Below are 17,945 nucleotides of genomic sequence, written 5' to 3'. Positions count from 1 at the left end.
AAATTATGGTAGAAGTAGTTGATTAGTTTAGGATTTGATTTGTTTATGTTAGGTTGATGTTGAACTTTAAACTACTTTCTTTTTGTATTTGTGTTACTTGTTATGTTTAATTAAATTGGTGTTTGAAAGAATTTGTCATTATTCATGTTATATTTATTTGAATTGTTATTTGTGCTATTTGATTTGTGTCAAATAATATTTGTTTTTTTAATTGATATATTTGGATTTCCACTTATATATTTTGATATTATTAAACATATGTCTTCTAATGAAGTCAAAGCATCAATACAAGTTGTAAAAAGAAGAAAATGTGCAAGGTTTTGTCAAAACATGTATGGAAGAGCTGCTGTTACAATTGTATATCACAAGAAATACTTAATGAAACAAGGAAACATATTCAATTATTATAATGGATGAAATTGGGTACGTGAAGCACTACAAACTCCAGGTGAAAGTTATAGAGTGTTTAGGATGGAATCACATGTTGTATTGCAACTTACAGATACATTGATAAATAAAGGATGGTTACATCCACCTAAAGACATGACAGCATTGGAGGCGGTTGCTATGTTTCTTTGGACTTGTGCATATAGCGAAACAAATCATAATGTCCAAAATAAATTTGAAAAATTGGGAGAGACTGCAAGTAGGAAGTTCGGTGAAGTGTTAAATAGTTTATATTTACTAGCCAATGAAATTGTCAAGGCTTCAGATTTTCAATTTGCAAAAATTCCATCCAAAATTAAAAATGATTGTAGATATTGACCTTATTTTCAAGGGTGCATTAGTGTTATGAATGGATCACATGTTTTTTCTATTCCTCCTGCAAATGATCAAATTCGTTTTATTGGTCGAAAGGGATATCCAACGCACAATGTCATGTTAGTGTGTAATGTTGACATGCTATTCACTTTTGTGATTGTTGGTTGGCCTGGCACTGCACATGACACCTGTATCTTTTCAACTGTGCTTGAAGAAATCAAAAACGTGTTCCTTCACCCTCCAAAAGGTACAACTTATAAATTTTATTGTATGTTTAACATTCTATATATTTATCTCTTAAATTTTTATAATGAACTAATACTTAAAGCTTTAACTTTTTTCTTAGATAAATATTATGTAGTGGATGCTGGTTATCCTAATATGAAAGGGTATCTAGGACCTTATAAAGGTGAAAGATACCACATTGATTTTAGAGGTTGCAATAAGCTAAAAGGTGTAAAAGAAACATTCAACCATGCATATTCTTCGTTAAGAAATGTCATTGAACGAACAATTGGAGTTTGGAAGAATAGGTGGCATATTCTACGTGATATAAAGCCATTTTCGTTGATAAAACAGGAAAAGATTATTGTTGCAACAACGGCACTTCATAACTACATTAGACAATGTGGTGTTATAGATGAGGACTTTGACAAATGTGATCATAATCCCAATTATATTTCTGAGAGTCAAGAAGAAAGAAGTAATGATGAAGAAATGGGTTCATATACTTGTAGAAGAGCATTGGATGATAGTTATATGGGTAGAGTTCGCAACCAAATAGCTACTGCATTGATGGAAAATAGAAATCGTTAATTTATGAATTATGTGTTACCTATGAATTATTTGTACAACTCTTCTTTTATGATTTATTATTAATTATAAACCTTATGTTATATAAAAATGTTTTTTATATTTTCAAAATTTTATTTTAAATTGATAAAAAAATAAAGTTAATTTTTTCTATTTTGAATAAAGAAATTCGTAATTAATAAAAAATTATTTATTAAATACCCTTTATGATAATTTTAACCAAAATTAGAGTTTATATAAGTTGTCCTGCCAAATAGCTTATCTATAAAAAAGAACTTACAAAAAGTAAATTTACTAAATAGTTTTAACTTAATTTTAAAAACTATTATTTTTCATAAGAGTTTATAATAGCTTTTAAGTTAAAAAAAAAAAATACAGGCCAAACATGCTCTAAGGAGCATAAAACGTCTTGTTTCGGGGCTCGGGTTAAGTGGTTTTTTTTAAATATTTTATACTTTTGGTAATCTTATAGTGGACATTTCTCTGCTGTTCAGAGACGAAGACAATAAATGTTGAATCACGTTAAATATTATCTTTGCGTATTAATCTCAATTTTGAATACGTTTCTACTTGGAATCCCAATGAACAAATTATATTTACTTAAAACTAACTAAGATGAATACTGATTCAAAGATTTGAGACTATTTCATAGCATCCTCGGGAGATTATTGAAAACCATTTCTAGATTATATTCTAAACCGGAAAGGAAGCGCTGGGACTGGGAGTTTGAAATTATTATTCTAAATTCCAGGCCCATCTTATGTGCATGTATTTGACCAAATTTGATGAAAACAGAATTTTTTTCAAGTAAAGACTGATCGGTTGGTTTATTTATTTCTACGTACATTTAGTTGACTGTTAATATAGTGGCAGGCTGACACATTCTTCTACAAAAGATACTTCGATTATAGTTATCATTACGTCTACACTAAAAGAAAATTTATTTTACAAAAAAAAAGGAAAAGCTGAATAGATCATCCAAATCTTCAAAGTATTTGATTACGATTACGGGTCGATAGGGGAATATATGGAATGAATTACAATTATTTTCTTTCCCACGAAATAGGCATATTCCAATATTAGTGAAGTTGGCAATACATTTGCATTCAAAATATACATGGAATGGAAAGCAAAACAAGCTAACTTAAAAAGTATAATTGATCTGGATATACATTTGAGAATGTGCTTGGCCCCCTCAGTCCTCTGTAAAGAATTGTCCAGACAGACTATCCATAACTGCAAACTGCATGCTCTCAGATGGTTTCCAGTGCCGCTTTCTTTGATTTATAAACCAGTTGTTGATTTGCTTCTGGTCTAGTCCCGTTGATTCAGCCAATGCTATCTTATCCGCTTCCTGAACGATGACCAAGAAAAGTATGAACTGGTATACGTTACAAGCCGGTATAAATGTATGTAACCTGCCAGGAAGGGAAGAATTTACCGTTGGATATGGCCACTTGTAGTGAACATTCCACCAATCGAGCAATGTTTGTCTTGCTTCTCTTGGTAGCTTTCCTTTCTTCTTCTTCTTTGAAAACTCCAGCTTCAAGGTGCTAATGTGACTGCCAAATCTACGAAGCAGCCTGTCTTTGAGATCTCTGTCTTCACTTCTCGGCTGAGCTTCTTGTGCATCTACCTCCCCACCACTAAGATCTTCGTCTGATGATGCTGCACCTTCATCTGGCCAGATGATCAAACAGGAAGGCAGGAGTTTGGTCACTCTTATTTCGCGAATTCGAAAAAGATTCATGAAATGTTAAAGAGGAAGTAAGGAAACATCAGAGATACATTTTAAAGAATCAAGACATACTCAACTTTACGCAACAAGATTTATTAAGCATTAAAAATAAAACTTTATGTATTACAGCCAATGCCAATGCCAATTGCCATGCTAGAACCGGATATGCACAAACATTACATTGCGACAACCAGATTGGCATCCCCAACCGAAAACTCAACTGCAACACAAGCTTAAAATAAAATTTCATTTTTGGGAATAGGATTCCACGGATGGAGTAAAAAAGCACCCAGTTCACAATCATAAGTTTGGAAACCACTTTATGATGTTTCACTTTCCAATCAATCTCATTAAGAATTTTATATAAAATCTTATTTCTGGTTTTCCATACTACACTTTCCAGCACCGCCTCACATATAAATTTAAATATATCTATAGATTGAACTATATACATAATGTTATTTATATTTATTTAGGTAGAAAATGACGCGAGCTAAGCAAGCACAGCTACAGCAGCCAGCTTAAAGCTTTATGGCTAGATTTTAGACAGCTCGTTAACCGTTATAAGAGCACAAAAAGAACACAACAGAGTGTGAAGAGGCAGGGCGAGGGGACAGCCTGGGGGGCCCCACCCTCCCAGCAAGAGACTTGAATTGAATAAACCCCCTGGATGACTAGAGTCTACAGTTTAAAGGCGGAGAGCGGTCATAGCACACTCAGCACTGCACACCTTCAGACTAGCACAGTGTCCACATCGTGCCCAAAAGGCAAAGTCCTGGCGATCTGGGCAAAGAAAAAGATGCTAACCAGCGTCTGGTTATATCCATTGTCAGTCACACTCTGAGTCCGAGTGATGTGGACATGACAGTACGGCCATCATATCACATAATACACTTGCCAGAAGGTGAAAGAGAGAGAAAGGAAACTATTTCTATTATATTTGTTTATAAGCCTAATCAACCCACGAAGCTACGCCCACAATTTGTCAACTAATATGGTTTCACATAGTGCCCAGCAAATCTCCTCATCAGCGTATCATCCCCCAATGGGACCATTACTCTGACTCTAATTCTCAGTATGGTTCTGGACGGTGCGCCGTGGCCCTAATGCCACACACACGCAAGGGCCACCCAAGTGGTGCAAGGCTCTTAGGAAATAAACTCAAAAGTTTATGGGAGAAATAGACCAAATATTAAGCTTAAGCTTTTTAAATTTTAATCTATTACTACGAAATGAGCCTACAATTTTTGGGAAAAAAATAAAAATAAAATGCACAAACCATCGTAACAAGCACCACAAACATAAGATACGAGCCTTGATGCAAGTGATTGAACATACAAGTCCCACACATATATTTGATAGTGTCAAAAGTTGTAAAGTAGTACTTTTGTTCCCCTTAGGAAAGAATTATAAAAAAAAAGAAGGCAAGACTTCCGATAGTAATGAAAGGTTTTTTATTTAAAGTTAGGAGGACTAAATTATTGGGCATTTAAAAACTAAATACTACTGCTAGAAGTTGTGAACTAGATGCATGGAAGCGGTGTGGGCATGGACACCGGTGGTGGGGAAGGAAAATCTCTTCCCTCTTGATTGTGGAGGGCGTCCACGCTGTAACTTAGCAAGCGTGCGAACGGAGAGAGAACACTGGAGAACAGCCGGAGCCTGGACAATGAGTGGACCAAAGAGAAAAAAAAAATCTCTTAACAAAATAAGTGCAGCAGCTGGGACCCAACGTGGAGCCCAGTTCTGAGCTATCACGCAGACACGTGTGATGCATATTTACAAAGGCAGAGAGATACCCACCAAGGAAACATAAATGTCCATGGAAATGACAAGCACCAAGCAAGGCAGCAGACAGCAGAGACTAGACTAGAGAGAGATTGAGCCGTTGAACAATTGAACGAACCGTCTGATTTTCGATGGAAAGCCTGATGGCTTCACAGCGAAATCTGCGGGAGTCCATGTGAACTCCGACCACCCGATCAAATCGGGGCTTTTTCCCATACGAAAAAGGTTTTTCCCTAGTAATTTGCTTTGGACCCCTCAATCCTTCTCTTTATCAGCTGCCCCATGCTGCTGCCCCCTATCATACAAGTTGCACAAAAGTCTTTTCTTTGCGTTGGTCAATGCTTACCCAATTCCGTATTGCAGGATTCCCTACGATGCTTTTTCAGGGACAACTATACCTTAGGCGTCGCATGGACATTGGGCATTCAAGAGCAAGCACGACAACATTTTTTTTTTTTTGTAACCATCAACCATGTGCTACTAACAAACTATTCCTAAAAAGAGAAACAAAAAGACAAATAGCATGAAACTGCACCAACAGTGGAAGCCTGTAAGGGTGCTTCTTCATTCTCTTTGATGCTCTTCAAGTATGCGTAAGAGGCTAGCTTTCCTTCCGCCGTGAATCATTTCAACCCCTCAAGCGCCTTGTGCGTGTACAAATATAATTCATAGGGCCCTTCGATTACTCAAGAGACTCCCAAAACGCAAACCATGCTCACTAGCATTAGTAGCCATGATTTATCATGGAAATGAGAACCAGAGGATCAAGAACAGGCATCTACTTATGTGATTTAATGCAATGGACTTGAGTCATAAGAATTTTAATCATTCTTCCACCCTCAATCTTAGCCAGATTTCCATAAAAAGACCTAAATGTAACAAGAATGTGACATAATAGTACAGATAGGAGATCATAACATGTATAGCATTGCATCCATGACCTTCAATTAGCTGAAAATGTGGCCATCAACATAGACACACTGGTATACTTCGCAGGATTGACACCAGGAAGACAGCATTCTAAAAACAAAGTGTGAACTGTAGCGTAAACCTAGTTTTTATTTATTAGTTTATGTTGACACTAAAGGAATTACTTTTGAGTAGTAACAATGTTACTAATGACTTGATATTGAGCAGCTGCAATGATAATCTGCTTAATAGCATATTCATGGAGCAACTTTGCTTGCTCTCATCAAACAAAATCTGAAAGCTATATGGCAGACTAAGGAGGAAATGTTATGGATGTTTTACCATTACAACAATGTTTAAAACAAAATACCACTGTATTCCATCATGAAGAAAGGGAAATATGTATGAATGCCAGGGATGGACATTACACCATCAATATCTTCTTCCGCTATGCTCTTTAGACCATGAGAGTACTAGGAACAACAAGAGGCCAATAAGAAGCAAAGAATCACAAGGCACTTCTCTAAATGCACTCCAGGAAATTCCACAATAAAAAGAAACCACAAGAGAAAGTAAATCTACCATATTTTAGATTTATTACAGGAATTTATTAGTTCATTTGGAAGATGATTCTGTTGATTTGAAATTTTGGATAGATCAATTGCAGTTCCTAAGTGGAAGATAATTCTATATATAAATAAGAAATAACATGATTTGGTCACTAAATTGCACACAGAAGCAGAGACAAATGCTTAGACAAACATGAGGTCCTACAACACAACAGCAGCCTGGCAGGTAACCATTTTAACATAGCCCAAGCATGTGAACTTATACCAATAAAATGCCCAACTGGATCTCTATAAAAGACTACAATGGTTGCATGTGTATCGAATCTTAGGTATTTCTTTTCCTTTTGTGCGTAGATGGGTAAGTTAATAAGTTCCAACATATAGTACCAAGCACAACCGAACAAAGCAGAAGATAAATAAAGTAAATTAGGTGATTAGAATGATGATAGCATCATCAAAAAGGTATGCTGTACTTTCAAACAAAAACAACTGTCAACATCCAGAATGCTGTGATTTACAACCTTTTCAACTTCCATTCTTTATGAAAAAATACTATTATTTAGTAGTCATCACTTAGTAAAGTATGAACACTAAGGCTGCTATACGCATGCCAATTGCACAAGCCTCACCCCATACAAATAGAAACATCAGCAGCCTTTTTGTGACAAATTCTTAGATTTCTTACAAAGACTCTATAAAAAAACACTACTATAGCAAAAGCAGGATCAACAAATGCGATTTGTTCAAGCCTATCCAATTTCCAGCCATAATGACAAAAAAGTGACCTTAAAAGAACATGTTAAGTACACAGAATTATTATAAAGTACTAGATATCAGAGAAACAAAAGAAAGTAGCAAGCCATTAAACCTGAATACTAGTTCTTTTGGAAAGCCACCATGATCTATACTCACGTGACCTCAGCATATTCTTATGCAAATCAGTGGTTAACAAAGACAATTGCAAGCATAAAAATGAACTACATTAGCTTATGGTTTAAATTTTTTTAACCTTAGTTATCCAAAACAACTTTCAAGAAGATATAACTATCAAAGAAATTATTACTTTAGCAACATATCAGCCAGTCTGATAGCAGGCAATTCCCAAAGTTCTTCACCTTCCACTATCCATATGCATAATTCCTTATGCTCCATTGGAACTTGATACTCATTCAAAAGACCAGACTGGACATCATTACAGACCATTATCATTCCACTAAAGTAAGGCATACTATTTTATTTTGCACAAGTGGATTGAAAAGCATGCAATATAATACCATACATCACTAATAAGTTTTCTTTAATTCTATTATTACACGCCCACCCGTGCACTCAGAAAATAGTACAAATTTGAATATGAAAATGGAACATAATGATCTTCAAAACTTTGAGGAATATGCAATAAGCTGCAGCATATGATATTAGATTATTATGCTGTGTTTTCTAAGCCATTGCTGCATCAAAAACACCTCCCTCATATATCAAAAAATTTTATTTTTCTTTAAAGAAAATTGCAACATATGTGAAATATGAGCACTAGACTATGAGTAGCAGCAATTAGATATACATGACGATGTATATAGCAGTGAATAATCTTTTTTTCATATAAGCAGGATTAAAATTTTAATATATTGTTCTTGCTCTTAACCAGTATTCACTTGCTTCTTTATGCTCCTTTATTTCAAACATCAATATGAAACTCTCAACCAAATATATGAAATTAAATTTATTCCTTAAAACTCAACAATGATAAGATCTACCCTAAACAGAAATGACTACTAACAAAACCATACCACCCTATACATTAAGTAGCATCAGTCTATGTTACAGGGACTCTTCATTTTAACTTAACGTATCTGTGACAGACACCTTTTAGATACTTTATTGGTCATACAGGTATGACGCTTGGATCTTTGAATTTTAATGTAAAAAAAATTGTCAAAAACAAGACATACCCATATTCAACACCCAATGTTGAGTCTATCACATAGGAGCCCGTTCCATCCACAACTAATCTTATTGTTACATAAAAGAGACCAGAAAACCCAATAGTCACCATTCCCTAGTATTAAGAAAAACATGATGACGATCTACTAGCTTTTTACTCCAGACAGGATCTGTTGGATTGACTTGCATGTAAACCTGATCATAACTAAAGATGGGAAATCTTGTGTTGATAACAGATAAAGTGCATCAGAACACAACGGTACGGTAAACGATTTTAAAAAACACAGCAGAACATAAACTAAGTGATTTTAGTAATCAAATCTGCACCTAGGCCAATAAGTTGAGTAACACTTTTTTAAATAGGACTTTTTCAACAAACTTCAAGATGAACAGCATTAATGGTGGTCTTTTAGTTCTCAACCAAACCAGACATGCATTTTTTCAAAATGAAGATGTAAATATTATCAGGCAGATGGATACAAAGCTCATCTACTAGAAACCTCATAATCATACCAGATTTAAGGCCAAAATAATAAGGTTAATGAGGATAACATACTGTCATAACTGGAGAGTAAAAATAGAAGACCCATTGGGAAAAAAATGACATAAGATAAACATTCAATCAACTCAAATAAAAAGCCCTAGGCGTTGGTACTCTAAGAGGCTCTAAGTAGGTTCTTCCATCATCTGAGACGTTGCAAAAGGAAACAGTTGAGGCACATCATTATGTTGAGACTATCAAGCAACTATTTCGCATGGCATCACTGAGCTATGAAACGTCAATTCAGAATCTCAAAACACAAAAGGTGATACTTTCAGGCTTCGTTTTTCTCTGACACACAGCAAAACAAAGATAGAATACCAATAGAATGAACCCAACAAGAAAAGGAAAGAAAAGAAATGACAAACAAAGATGAGTGGGTAAATGCAAGCCCCGGCTAACACTGATTGATCGGAGAAAGAGGGTTAATCCGTATTCCATTACTGCTGAACACTACCATTTTTACATTTACAACTCTTTCGTGATAAAACAAATGAAAATGGAAGAGATATGAAGCCATAGCCACCCCATCTATGTTGGAAAAGAAAACTTTCAGATTATAAACCCAACAAGGGGAAGTTAAGAGAAGAACAGTGATAACCAAAGACACGGGTCAATTGCATCTCTAGGGTTTTTGTTGTCTGTTAGTGCTACAATTATTATTGACATACTCGAAACGTTGGATTATTCTTTGAGTACTGTCGTTGCCCTCCATTAGTGGGTTCATTGGCAGAAAAGGATCAAGGATACAGGAGATCTAGGATAAGTTTGACTAGGAAAGGAATGGTTGTCGCCCTCTTGTGGGTTCCATGATCCATGCTATCATGCACCAGGAACCTACATACGCAAGATTTGCGTGCTAGTCTCAGGGATAATTCATGGGAAGTTTACAGATTGATTATAGCTTTCTCTAGCTCTTTGGGGTAAAATTTCTTCGGTAAGTGAAGCCAGATATTGCAGCTATAGAAAGAGAGACAGAAGACTTGGATAGCACAAAAACCGAGGATCCATAAATTAAACAAAGAATAAATTAATTCAAAAGAAATATTGCTAGGATATAGTAATACTCAGACTTGTGAAAGAGAGGGAGAGAGAGATGGCTGACCAGAAGCGCCTTGAATGGAGGCACCCGTGCAGAGATTTCGAAGCTGCATTTCAATCTTGTTTAGAAAGGTGGTCGCTTCATCAAAAGGCCTTGAGAGATCAGATTTGTATTTCACCAACATATCGCAGTAAGTTTCCTGAGCAAACACAGAAGGGAAAGAAAGGCATCACATGTAATGAAATTAGAAAGCAAAGAGAGGAAGTGGGAAAGAGGGAGAGATACTAGACCATGAACTCGTCGAGCTCAGGATCGGTTCCCAAGCAGGTTGGCACGATATCCCGCTTGTTAACATCGTTCTCTCTCAGAATTTCATCTAATATACTCGCTACCTCCGGGGGCGCCCCAACCTAGTCGTAACAAAAAAACAGACATTAGAACAAGACAGAAACAACTAAAATTCTTCTCCAAGAAAATCCCAACAAGCGCATACATTACATTTCGTGAATTTCATCAGACATTTCCCATAAAATTATGGGTATGGGAATTGATCGAGCAAGAAAGTTTCTTTAACAAGAGTAACAAAAGGGTTGGATCTTGAAAATGAAAAAGAAATGACTTTAAACTTTCACCATAAGATACGCGCAATTGAAAAGAAAAAGCTTCAAGCTCCCAAGCTAGCCAACTGGGAGTAGTTCGAAACTAAAAACCTTTGCGTCAACCTTTCAAACAAACCAAAGTAAACCCTCATTTAAGGCGGAAATTTAAAACACAACTAACTTCAAAACATAAAGCAACTGTAGCCACAAATTGCTTCATTTTTTTTTAATCTTCTGTTGAGGTTCCTGCACATATCATCGACACCGTCACATAACATCATATTTAATGAAGGGAAAAATGAGAAAAGGAAACGCTAAAACTTGTTTAAAAGGTGCATCTTTTCACTGGTTTTGTTTGCACCAGATATAGAAAAGAGAAAGCCTTGTAATTCATTTGTTTCTTCACCTTCTGGCAATCAATATAAGCTTCGAGCAAACGAGGATAAGAAGGATGGGAAGCGATTTTGGCTTTGATCACGCTTGACATGTCTTCTTCTCGTTGGATTTCAGGGGTGATGGAAGCAGCTTCGGAAACGGCAGAGGCAGCAGAGATTAACTCGTCGGATCCAAACATGGGAATCCGACCCGAAGAGCAAAGCCAAGCTTGGTACTCAGAAGGAAGGATCAGGTTTTCCGGTGACATCAAGGCCCTGTCAGCGTACTCTCCCGTGGAGTGGAATCCGTACATTTCCTCCATCAACGTGAGCGTCTTTTTAACAAAAATAAACTAAATAAAATAAGCAGAAAGAAACACTTGAGAAAAAGATACAAAGAAAGTTGCAGTTGTAGTTGAAGTTGAAGTTGAAGGTAATGGGATAAGAGAGGTAAAGAGGCTGGTATAGGAGAGAAGAAATACTATGAAATCTGGGTTTTGGCTAAGAATAATTATTAGTAGGAGTATTTTGTTATTATTAGCTTTTTTATTTTAACTTTGAAAACAAAGCTGAAAGATTGGATTTGCTGGAATTGGAGTGGCAGAGAAGAACTGATATAGGTGTTGGGAAGTGTATTTTTAGGCCAAAAAATAAAAAACAGAAAAACCCAAGGACAGATGCTGTAAGGCTCAAGCTATAAGCTTAAGCTAAGGGAAGGGAAGGGAAGGGAAGGGAAGGGCTGTCTTTGGTTTTTTCCTCTTTTATTTTATTTTCTTTACTTTTTGTTTTTCTTTCTATTTTTTTTTTTTTTAATATTTTAGCTTGTTTACCCACAAGCACTTCCAATTTAGAAAGGGGTATATGCATTGTCTATGTTAGAGAAATAGACCAAGACTAGTAACTACCTTTTGAATGGAATTATTGACTATTCTTCCTCTTGAAGGAACTATATGGAGTATTATTATGTGATTGAGGTTTGGAATTTTGTCTCTTCTTTTTGTTCTTTTCTTTAGTTTCATTTTCCTACTCTTCATTTAATTTTGCATGAGAGAAACCAAACCACTTGGGATAATCCAAATATCTAATCCTAATTAGAACCTTTTAAATCTCAATTGCATTTTCATAGGGCAAATTTGTGCCTTTTTTATGTAAATCTCCATATCGAAATTCTAAAAAGAAAGAACAGAGAGAGAGCACTTCGTCGCTTTTCTGGCCCCTCCTCAACCCCGGAATCCTTATAACAAAAAAAAGGGGGGCTGAAGACTAGGAGACAGCAATGCTCGTGCTTACCTTAAAGAAATAACATAATAGGGAACGTACGTTAAAACCAAAATGTAGTACTAGTAAACTATATGAATACAATTTGAACACCAATACAGTCTAGTCTGAAAGCTATGAATTATATGATTACACTAGGATATAATTGGCAACTACGATAAAGTTGATCATAAGAAATTAAAACTCCCAGACCAAAAGCCTGTTAATTTTCCCCCACAAAGTAGGATGTTGAAATGTGCAATAATACTATACTGGTACTAGTACAAAGTATATGCACCACCTTTTTGGAGGTCTTAATTATAGGAGTACATTAGAACACAAGAAAAAATATTACTATTCTCTACTCCTACTACTCCTAGCATAAAAATTCATGATATAATTGAAAAAATCCGCTTCCCAGGGGCTGGAGTTGGGATTAGTGTTGCCCAGCGGGCAACAGCCCACTGTACGGAACCGGGTCATATGGAAAGAAATCCCTCCTTTCAATGACCAACAAGGACCAGGCAAACAAGCAAGGCCCAAGACTTGCTTTTCCCTCTTTCCTTCCTTGTTTTTCCCTAAACACGAGGACAAATCTTTTAATCTTTCTTCTTCTTTTCTCTCTTTTTTTTTTAAAAAAAAAAACTTTTAAATTCCTCGAATCCTCTTTTCTTCGGATTTTCTGTAATCCTAAACCCGGCATTACTCTCAATGCCTCAACCATCAACTTGCCTGTAATGTATTTCAACTTGGTAAATATACAGCTACCCTAAAAATTAACAAACTAGTACATTTTATTATTATTATTATTATTATTATTCGGAATAGCAAGACCACACGGTAGGGTCTCTGAACTTCTCTTTCTGGAGCATAACTTGAGCAAAGCACCAAGCAATGGAGCTAGGCGAAGAGTCAACATGAAGATTGTCACTACTAATGCAGAGCTACTATACTACATAGATACTCGCGGTTCTGTAAGACAAAACAACTTGGTAAACAGGCAAAACCTCCAAGAAAAAGATTGTGTTGGCTAGCATCTTGAATAGATGGCATCAGAGAGCGGAAGGAGAATTTGTGGAGAAAGGGAAGCGAACGTCACCCCATTGATCAATTATATATGTAGTTTTGTTCCCAAGTTTTTTATTCCTAACCTACCCGCAACACCAACATGAAAATTAAATACGTCAACTACGAGAGGTATTAACAACACCATTAGTTTCCCGAATAAAATAAAAAAAAATAATAATTAGTATTACATAATTTTATTTATTTCGAATCATCCATGACAGAGAGGAAGGTTTCTTTTTTCGGTAATTGTTTATTTAAAACTAAATTTTTTTCTATAGAATAAGTTAGACAATAATTAATTGAAATACTTTCCCCCGTCTTGTCTTTCGTTATTATTTCTATGAAACAAAAAGAATACATAGCTTAATATTTTTGAATTATTAGAAACGGCTTATTTTTCCTCTTTTTTATCCCTTTATTAGAGATAAAATAAATTAAGCACGTTTTTCTAAACTTTTATCTATGTTCTTGTGGCCTAACCCACAACTTTATCCTAAATATAATGTAAAGCAAGATTAAAAGAATCTATTCTAAATCCAAGCTGGTAGAGTGGTAGACGAAAAACCTAATCCACTGTGAGCAAATAGACGTGGAGATGCATTCCCCAACACCCACCCACCCCCACCCCCCTCCAAAAAAAAAAAGCAAAGAGAAGTGAGAATATATTGCTAACTAAAATGAGACAAGGTAAATGTGAACGTAGGTTTCCATGATCACACTTTATTTTTTTTTTTTGTTATTTATTCAAAAATAATAATTAAATTAGATTTTTGAACACCAAATATATATATATTTATTATTGAATCAAATTCTTAAATACCCTATCGATCTTTATTATTCTCTCTTCAGCAATTGAAAGGGAAAAAGGAATATTTAAACCTGAGAACTTAATTAAAAGAAAGACAGTATACTGCCAATTTTTTTCCCATTAACTTAGTTATCGCATTAATTTGATTCAAATACTATAAACAAAAGAATTTGGCCAGAAATGGAAATATTCTAAATAATTGTAATTATGTACTTGAGAATACCAATTTGGGAACGAATTCTAATTTTTGAAAGTAGAAAGTAAGTATTTTTGGTTGAGGGAATTGTTCTTTGCTTGGCAACTAAAAAAAAAAGGGAAAACTTTGTCCAAATTTTCCAAGAGTGACGGCAGTTTGTACAATACCTTACGCCTTTAAACGGTGGCCGACATTATTCTGGTTGTCTGATCCGATCGACACACATTGATCTATAGCATATTCATTTATAAACCACCCCCCAATATGCTGCTTCGCAACCTACTTTATCTATGTTAGATCTCCAAATTTGGAACATTGGATCTCCAAACTTGGGGCCCCAGACTATGCCCATGGACAAATTTTTGGTGGGTTATGATAAGTTAGGAAGTTGGTTCTATAAACTCCTTAGGATTTGTTGGATTTGCATAAAATTAATACTATAAAAAAATTGAAATATAGAGAATATTTTCAAATAAAATAATAGACAACAAGCTATAGAATCCTCTTAGTTAATCTAAAGATTAATATAGAGTAAAAATAATCTATTTTTAGCTTAAAATTTTATTTAGTTTTTTTAGATATTTTTTATTACTATTTTCACAAACCTAGCACATAAACCAAGGAAAAAAAGACTTAAGTTCTATTTAGAAACTATGTGCGTGGATTTTACAAGATAAACAACTAATTAATTAAGCTTTTTATATAAGGCTTGTCTTAACACTTTTTTCCTGTGATAAGTATATGATAGCCAGGTTAGACAATCTCAGCCATGGATCAAGTCAATGGGTACAAACATCAACGGATGGACAAAAGGCAGATGTTCTTGTGGGCCACCACGTTGAGCCAATTATTCTTGTTCTTGGGATTAAATTTTATATTTAAAATTACCACTGGCAGGCGGGAGATGCCCAAGAGCATAGAGCACAAAAGGATGGGGAATAAATGGCCCCGCCCCCCTACATATTTATGGGACTACTACAGCTTCTTTATATCATATTTTACTTCAATAAATGCAAGGAATATAATCTTATGCGCTCCTTAACCAAACAAAACGATTAGCAAATGTATTTCTTGCTAGCTTATAAAGTTTAAATTTGGATGAGTTTTATATAATATCACCATGTCGTTTTGCCAATGCCCAACGTTACCTTACTATCTTTAAACAACTGAATGGGTTATTATACAGCAAAGTTCATATTCATAAAGTGTTTAAATCTTTAATTAATTCAACTACCACTTCCCTTACTCTTCAGTCCCAACTATCACAAAACCATTCATAATTTGTCCTTTACAGGTTTTGACTAACCTCATTCCTTTGTCGCAAAGTTGTTAGGTGGTCTTCCAAAATCCAAACTTTTTAATGCTTTCTATTCCTGTTGCCAAATCTAACTTCCTACTTACCCAGTGATACTTTTCAGAGTTTTGGAACAAGTGATTTGTTGCGGCTCTAATACTTTTGTCTTCAATTCTGATCAATACAACACTGAATTTGTTTAATGAAGGAAAATTTATGACAATTAAAGTTTGCTAGTATTGGTTTCAGGGTTTAAATATTATATAAGTTTTTAAGTTATCACAAATTTCTTCAAATTAATCCATATTCTTTTATTGTATTTAAATAAATTTTTATTTTATAATTTTTATTTAAATAAAATTTTATATTGACAAAAAAAAATTTCAAGTGACATGCGATTTCATTGATTTTTGAATTCATTGTTAGTTGACATCTTTCACACTTGGTGCAAATGACATGACTCTTTAGATGTGAGGAAAATTAGTTGACTCAAATGATCAGGTTTGGACCAAAAAATATTCTCAATTAATTAGTTTTGTTATGTCAACATTTATGTGTGCGAAAAATACAAAATACAATAAATAATAATTATTATTATGCATATGATATATTTACATAATTATGTTAATATAAGAATTTACCTAAATATAACACATAAAATCAAAAACTCATTTAAAAAATTAAAAAATTCCAAAACTTATTTAGAATGTTAGCTAGTGTCACATAAGATACGTGTGGTTATTTGTGGACCAAATTTTGCCGTCCCTCTTCATTTTTTTCCCTCTTTCTATTTCCTCCCGTCCAGGTACCAATCTCGCACGGGTTTAGATCAAAGCCCGCACTCCCCCTGCTCCAAAACAGCCCAGGCAGAGGCAGAGGCAGGGGCCAATTTGCCCCTCGCTCCACTCATAGTTGTAGGTTAGGTCAACATGGCAAACACTAAACTAGCTCCTTTGCACCAGCAAGTATCAAATCTGGTCCCAGCAATTGATGATGGCAGGGCCCCGATCGGGCCTTCGTGCCAAGACAATGCTAGAGGAGGCTATACTAGCTTCCCTACACAAGGGTGGAGGTATAGGCTCTGAATCTAACCCTTTCACTAGCTAAGAGAAAGACCAAAGGATGGGAAAAAAAATTATTATATAAATAAATAATATATTTAAATTAAAATTTAATTATAAAGGCTTGTTTAATATTTTAATATAAAACCGACTTTAAAGTTTCATGTGACTAATATTGCTAGTCAAATAAATGATATAAAAAATCAATAAAAACATATAACGTGTTTAAAAATACCAAGGTAACATGTCATATATCTCACTTTTATTAAATATATTTGAATTCGTAGCTTATTTAACTAAAGATGTTAATCTCATATATAAATTAATGGACAAAAGCAAAATTCAAGTAGTTAATTTTAAGTTTATAAAATTTAGGTGTCAAATTAAAAATTTGAGTACATTTTAAATATCAAATATATAATTCTTCCTTTTTTATATGAAGTAAACTCTAATTGCAAATGATGAGAAACAGAAATAGTTGTTTTAGTCCCTAATTTTTTGAGTTATTGCCCCATTGGCTATTTAAATTATTAAACTTTCCATTTAATTCCCGAAGCATAAGACTTGCAGCTAAAATTCCTATTCAACTCTTACCGATTGAGCTTAACATGTCATAAGTATTTCAATCTATGGCCTCCACTGTTAGAACTAATAAAATATTGAGTAGCCTGACATCTTAGCAGCCCGCCTTACATTTTTCTTTACTTTTCTGTTTAGAGTAATAACTGAACTAACCAACATATGGGAAATGAAAAAGAACAATAAATAAATGTTTGTTACTCTTAAGATGGAATCGGGTGAATTATGGATCAGGCGCAACGGGGGAAGGCCACATCAAGAGCCGGCACCTTGCATAATGTTGCTCTAAGCAGATATTTAGTTCAATTCTGGAGCAGGTTTTTTTTTATATTATTATTACAAAAACAAAGATAAAGTATTTTTTTTTTCAAAAAATTTAAAATTTTACCATTTTAATTTTTATATGAAATTATAAATCAAAATTTTTTATTTAATAAAATATTATTAAAATCTTAAAACATTTTTACATTAAATATCTCTACTCAACAACATTTTTCGACAAAAGCTCTAATAACCCTAAGCCTTTTAACTTATTTTTTATTGTATTAAAGTAGTAGTAACTTGTAGACTTGCAGCAGCTCTTCTTGCTGGTAACTTGTGACT

General features: G+C 34.5%; 2 protein-coding genes across 2 annotated transcripts; one reads left to right on the top strand and one right to left on the bottom strand.

Moving 5' to 3' along the window:
- LOC108660704 lies at positions 793–1,578 on the top strand. The gene is made up of 2 exons (XM_018114970.1): positions 793–1,009; positions 1,124–1,578. Exons 1-2 carry the CDS (start codon positions 793–795, stop codon positions 1,576–1,578), a joined length of 672 nt encoding a protein of 223 aa, XP_017970459.1.
- Positions 2,548–11,828, bottom strand: LOC18609511 (homeobox protein knotted-1-like 6). Its single transcript, XM_007044650.2, has 5 exons — positions 11,112–11,828; positions 10,397–10,516; positions 10,170–10,305; positions 3,017–3,255; positions 2,548–2,929 (listed from the first exon to the last, which is right to left on the bottom strand). Exons 1-5 carry the CDS (start codon positions 11,400–11,402, stop codon positions 2,771–2,773), a joined length of 945 nt encoding a protein of 314 aa, XP_007044712.1. The 5' UTR covers positions 11,403–11,828; the 3' UTR covers positions 2,548–2,770.

Source organism: Theobroma cacao, chromosome 2 (assembly GCF_000208745.1).
Source record: "Theobroma cacao cultivar B97-61/B2 chromosome 2, Criollo_cocoa_genome_V2, whole genome shotgun sequence".
Taxonomy (NCBI): domain Eukaryota; kingdom Viridiplantae; phylum Streptophyta; class Magnoliopsida; order Malvales; family Malvaceae; genus Theobroma; species Theobroma cacao.
This window is presented reverse-complemented; position numbering and strand designations above follow the sequence as displayed.